The following is a 6685-nucleotide window of genomic DNA, read 5'->3' as shown; positions in this document are numbered from 1 at the left end:
TTGGTAGTGTATTTAAAAATTTGGATATGTAGCTTTGTTTAGTTGTGTATGGATTTTAATCGAATTCTTAATTTCGATTATTTACAAATCAATTTATTTAAGAATTCCTCCATTCCATAGTAGTGGAGGCATTTCTGTCGAGATTAAGAAAAAAGTGTGCAAATGTATTAAATAAAAAGATAATTAAAGCATAAGAGAATTAATTAACAGAGTGTAAAATGAGAGAGAAGAAAAAGTAGAAAGAGTGTTGTTTCTATTTTTAGAAACGTTTCATTTTAATGTGACAAATCAAAATGGAAAATGTTTCATTTCTAATGGGACAAAGGGATTAGAAAGTAAGAGAGAGGGAAAGGTAAGTGAGAAGAAATGTGTTAACTTTTTATTTCACTATTATCGAACGTACTAAAATGACAAAATGACTCTCGTACCATGGAACGGAGGGAGCGTATATAATTATAAATATTTCTATAATTTGAAATGAGGGAGAATGTTATGAATGCAAAGTGAGGAGGGGATGAAATGAACTTAAATACTAATACAGGTGTGATACATCGGGGATGACTTTAATACGTATAATTCCGAAAAGCACTGTTATAGATAGAGAACATTAGCCTTAATTCGATTTGACCTTAAAATTTATTGCAAAGGCAATTTCGCAAATTTGAAAGGTAGAAAGCAAATTATTTTAGTTGTATATATCTATCTCTACACTCTAGTCTGCCATTATCGTCACACTCTCTCTACTACCACCTAGGCTGAAGATCCAAGTAGAGCCTAGAGAGAGAAAGAGGTGGAGATTTTGTGCTAGTGTGTACAGTAGAATACATCCATGGAATGAAAGCGAGTCAAGTGAGAGAAACCAAGATATGTACTGAACCAAATTATAACAAGATCACCAACCGTCCAGCGCCATCGCTCTTTTTTTAAGGACCAAAATACCCCTCATCGGCGATTCCCCCCTTTTCCCGACGATGAACGACCCCGTTCACCCCCTCGACCCCGCCGCTCAGGAATTCTTCCCCACCGCCCACCCTCAGCTTTACTACACCTCCTATCCCCCTCCTCCACCCATGCTCTACCCGCGCCCGCCGCCGTTCGCTCCTCCGCCTCCGCCGCCGCCTCACTCGGCGGCGCCCTCCCGGACGCTGCTGCTCAGCATGGTGCCGGCGTCCGTGAGCGAATCGACGGTGCGCCGCGAATTGGAGGTGTTCGGCGATGTGCGGTCCGTGCAGATGGAGCGGCGGCGCGAGGGTTTGGTGACGGTGCACTTCTACGACGTGCGAGCCGCGCAGGCGGCGCTGGTGGCGATCCAGGACCAGCACATGCAGCAGCAGTTCCGCCTCGGCCGCCACTACGAGGCCGTGCTCACCAACCCCGCTGCGCCGGTGATGGTGCCCCTCCCCCCGCAGACGGCGCTCGGCCTCATCTCCGGGCGCGTGGTGTGGGCCCAGTTCGTGACTCCGGTCACCGCCGGCCTCCCCGAGGGGAACAATCAAGGAACCCTGGTTGTGTTCAATTTGGGCCCAGGCGTCTCCGCTTCTTCCCTCCAAGAAATTTTCGAAGAATTCGGTAGGCCTATGATTTGTTATCATCTCTTTTGCCCACACACACACACACACACGTGAAGGGTGGTGGTCCGGCAAGACACGATTTTGTCGTATGTATATTCCTTGTATGATGTTTGTTTCAGGGTGCAATAATGAAGATCTAGTGAGATTTTGGTGTGGGGAGAAACGAAGCCTTGTATGGGTCGCTTTCTTGACCATATTTATGTGAAAGAAAATTATTGTCTTTTGTTACTCATCATATTCTTGGTGGTTGCTTTTTAAATGCGTTGATTTTAATTTCCTTTCCAATAGGCCCCGTCAAGGAATTGAGGGAGACGCCACACAAAAGGTTTCAAAGATTCGTGGAGTTTTATGACGTTCGAGATTCCGCAAGAGCCATGGCCGCCTTGACCGGCAAACAAATCCTCGGCAAAAACGTCCTCATCGAATTCAGCCGCCCCGGCGGCCACTGCCGGAAATTCTGGAAATCCCCTCCTTCCAGAAATCTCAATCCAAACTCAAACTCCTCCAGATTTTTGCCTCAGCCTCAGCCTCAGCCTCCGCCACAGCGCCAAGGGTGGAGAGGAAACCCTAGTGGGAGCGATGGGAGCAGCAGCGGATCGTCGCTCCATGGATCGCTCTCGAATCTCTCCATAACTACTGGATTTGAGGAATGCTCTAATAATAATAATAATAACAACCGGCGCATTAAAAGGAGTAGTGGCTCGAGGAAAGACAACGCCCCGGCGTCTAGTAGTAACGGGGCTTCCAAGCTTGGAGGCAAGCCGTGGAAAGGCGGCGGGAATCGGCGGGGAAAGGAGCATGATCCCCGCTTTCTGATTAATGAAGATACAATTGTGGAATCGGATTGCAGGGATTTGAGAACCACTGTCATGATCAAGAACATCCCGAACAAGTATAGGTATTGCTTCCTTCTTTGTTCAAATATTCAAAAAAATCCATTCTTTTCAAACATTCTGCATTCTGCATTCTGCATATTATTAATTGTTACAGTTTCTTTTGGTTTATTTGAAAAAAGGTGGTCTATTTTAACCCTTGTGAGGATGGTCTTCTGCATTCATCTTTGGTGATTTGACTTTGCAAGTATTTTTTTAATGTGAAATGTGTTGTGCAGTCAGAAGCTGCTGCTGAACATGCTGGACAACCACTGCATCCACTGCAACGAACAGATGACCGGCGGCGATGACCAGCCCTTGTCTTCTTATGACTTCGTCTACCTCCCCATTGATTTCATGTGCTTCTCTCTCTCTCTCTCTATCTTCAAGATTTGATTTTTGATTTGTGTGTGTTTGTTGGTGTTCGTATTTAATTAGTACTACTACTAATGTTGAGAAAACCCCAATTTGATTAGATTAATGTGCTGATTGTTTAGTTTATAATGTTTGATTGATATTAGCAACAAGTGCAATGTGGGGTATGGATTCGTGAACATGACTTCTCCAGAGGCAACATTGAGACTCTACAAAGCCTTCCACCACCAAAGCTGGGAAGTTTTTAACTCCAGAAAGATCTGCCAAGTCACATATGCAAGATTGCAGGTTTTATTTTATTTTTTTCCCATATGCTCTAATGTTTGTTTAATTTAGTTGCGGTAGTATATAAATAAATTTCTTTAAAAAGGGACTTGATGCATTGAGAGAGCACTTCAAGAACTCCAAGTTCCCAAGTGAGGCCGAGGAGTACATGCCGGTGCTGTTCTCTCCCCCTCGCGACGGACGGGTGCTGACCGATCCTATCCCGATAACTGGCTGCACCTTGGAGAGCCCAGCTCCATCTTCCGCTGCGAGTTCCAAGGGAAATCTGTCGGAGCCACACAGTGACGAAGGTCTCAACGGCCACCACATTGGCAACGCCATTTATGACTATGACGAGGGCGAGGGCGAGGGCGGCCGCAGTGGTGTTTGCAGTTATGACGAAACTGATATGTGAAGAATTGGTGGAAAAGTAGCCAATGGGCATTGTTGTTAAGCCTCGAGCCCTTCTCTGGCACCCCACATTCATGGCCATGCATAGTGTGTGTGTGTGAGAGAGAGAGAGAGAGAGAGTAACCTTAAAAACCACAGTTGAGCTAAGCTTTATAGAATTGGAGAGTGAAGCCTGTCTTTTGTATCATAAATTTACTTAGAACTTTCAGCGAAATAGGTGTTAGGGCTTTATAGCATCTTTGCTTGTTTTTTTAATCTCACTTTTTGCGTCTTTTCTCTTCTCTTTTCCTTGAGTCAGTAACAAAATAGATATGGAGTTTATTGGAAGACAGAATTTGCGACATGTTTTTAATCTCTATTTATTTCTAGTACTTTACTTCGTTTTATTTTTGTTTTTGAAAGGTCATTTAGCATATATGGAATTAATAAAAACGTTGGAAATTACTACTCCACATATCTGTTCGTTGGCAATTCGGTTTGATTGCATCTTTTGTTTGGTTAAATACTCGTTTTAGTCTTGTTCCATCCTCTGATTTCTTCTCCGTAGTAAATTTGATCCCAGCTACACGATATTATATTTAAAGCTTCTTTATTTTTGTTACATGAGATAATTGTATATTTAAGATGCTAGTCTGGCAATGACATTATGTAGATGAGAAAGAAGGTTGTATTTTATCCCAAGACATTAAATGGCATCGATTTAATATTGTTGCTTATTCTTTATTCGATGGATTAGTCGATATTTATTTCTATGCAACCATTCCTAATTCCTAAGGTTAACACTCCCATATGTAGTATGTACCATGTTGTCGATTGTAAAATGTGTTAGGCTTAAAGAGAGACGACGGCTGTTGAAGATTGTGAAGAATTTGAGTTGTGTGTAAAAGTGGTATCAAGTCTATAAATCAAACACAAGGAAAGGTACAAGCATTAATTAGTTTATTTTTTGAATTGCGACTCACACATGACACGTGTTCGTATATGATATTCGTTATTGAATTAATACGATTGAGTTACTATCAAAGATAGACTTATCTTTTATGCTTTATCTTTTATGCTATTTTATGGTGATATTAGGCTAAAAACACCTCTCAGATGATAACTTAATTACTAATCTCAATCATTAAACAAACAAAATTAATGAAAGTGGTTCAATTTTATCGGATATCATCATTACTAAGTTACAATAATCGCCAATCATGTAATATTGTCGTGATCGTAAAAACACTGGACAATTAATTATGTAAGGAGTTACTTAAACCGTTAATTTTATCGGATACCATCAATGCTAAGCTACAAGTATCATCAGTCATGTACTATTGCCGCGGTCATAAAAACACCAGACAATTAGTTATGTATCAATTTCTCAACCAAAAGTTATGCACTTTCTTAATTTAGTATTACTATTTTTGCAAAAAATATAGTATTAATATAATTTTACGAGAATTTTAACAATATCAACTTTGCACACAATATATCATGAACGCTACATAACAATATTATTAACATAACATCGCAATATCATCAACATACAACATAACATCATTAATCTCATTATCACAATATCACCAACTACATATCACAACATCAACAATAGAACAAGATAATACTATTGACCCAACATCGTAATATCATCAACAAGACAACACAACGTAATATTATCAACCCTATGTCACAAATCCATCAACACAGTATCATCAACACGATATCACATTATCATCAATCAAATGTCACCAAATTAGCGGCATAGAAACACACAATATCATCAACAGAATCACCATATCATTAATGAAAATCATCTTTATAATGATCATGCAAATTTCTTTATATGAATTGATATATTTATAATTTCGTTAGAATCTTTGTAGTAAAATTTTATTGGTCTATTTTTATCTGAAAATAATTAAATAAAAAAAGAAGTGAAATCAAAATTGTAAAATTGACCTTAGGAGAGAAAATTGATTCATATACTACTACATTTTAGTGATCATATGCATAAAATAAGAAATCCTACGTTAAAATGGCTTTAGCAACCTTTTCCTATATGTAAAATGCTGAAATTAGTGGGTCCCGTTGTATAGATAATTAGTTATATAATCCGGTGGATTGCAATTGTAAAGTTAAGACTCAAGAGTATGGAGTAGTTAGTGGAGAAATGATTTTAGTAGAAAAATAATACTGTTAGTACATATTTTATGTCAATATTGTTTTTGTTAAATGTATATTTTGTATTGTTTGTTTTATCTTAGATATAAAGTTTAATTTTAATATATTAAAAAATGTTTGATAATTTTAATTTATAAAATTCATAAAATAAAATATTCATTTTCTCTATTTTCAAATATATTAATAAAATAATAAATTAAGTTTTTATTTTTATGAATTTTATAAAATTAAAAATATTGATAATATTTTTTTATTATATTAAAATCAAAATAAATATATAAATAAAAAATAATACTCATGCATTTTATGGGATAGTGCTCACACAATGTGCTTATATTGTTTCCCCTAGTACTCCACATGTCCTACCTAATGTAACATATTTTTTTGGACAGAAAATATTATACGGAGTATTATCTTTCTTACTTTAACATACAGTAGTTTTTAGGAAAACGATTAGCTTTAAATTGGAATCTAAAAACTATTCTCTTTAAATTGAATGGAAGGAATATATAACTACTATTAATCTCTTTTGGGGTGGATAAGAATTGGAAAAAAAAAAAGGAAGGAATATATAATTAAGATTCTTCTTTATTAGAGTGGATAAGAGTTGAAAAAAAATAGAAACTCATAATCATTAGTGAGTATTTGGTTATCATGTTGCAATTATTATCTTTACCCACTTATAATTTCATTAGTGATTTTCTTACCCAATTATGTGTTTTGGAATAGTCTATTCAATTATGTATTATACCTTTTTTTATTTTGAGAAAAATATCGTTATACTTTCTTAAAACAAAAGGTAAAAGATTAGTTAATTTTGCTTGCCTTTTTAATTTATCTTCTTCCTTCAAGGCTATTTACTTTTCAAGAAAGTACAATTATCTTTTCAAAAAAATATATATAAGAAATATATCTTCTCAATTTTTTTTTTTTGTTTTGGAGATGCTTTACCACCACTTTTCTACCCCACCGCACTAGTATCATTATGGTTATTATTGCATAGAATATGAAAAATATCTGCTTCAA

At 37.1% G+C, this 6685-nt stretch overlaps 1 protein-coding gene across 1 annotated transcript; it reads left to right on the top strand.

Moving 5' to 3' along the window:
- The first annotated feature begins 694 nt into the window (after positions 1–694).
- Positions 695–3836, top strand: LOC125207785 (protein terminal ear1-like). The gene is made up of 5 exons (XM_048107266.1): positions 695–1569; positions 1860–2469; positions 2683–2802; positions 2965–3106; positions 3189–3836. The coding sequence occupies exons 1-5, from the start codon at positions 972–974 to the stop codon at positions 3495–3497; spliced, it is 1779 nt and encodes a 592-aa protein (XP_047963223.1). The 5' UTR covers positions 695–971; the 3' UTR covers positions 3498–3836.
- The last annotated feature ends 2849 nt before the right edge of the window (positions 3837–6685 follow it).

The sequence above is a fragment of the Salvia hispanica genome, chromosome 2, assembly GCF_023119035.1.
Source record: "Salvia hispanica cultivar TCC Black 2014 chromosome 2, UniMelb_Shisp_WGS_1.0, whole genome shotgun sequence".
NCBI lineage: Eukaryota > Viridiplantae > Streptophyta > Magnoliopsida > Lamiales > Lamiaceae > Salvia > Salvia hispanica.
The sequence above is the reverse complement of the archived record's forward strand: the minus strand, read 5'-3'. Positions and strand labels throughout refer to the sequence as shown.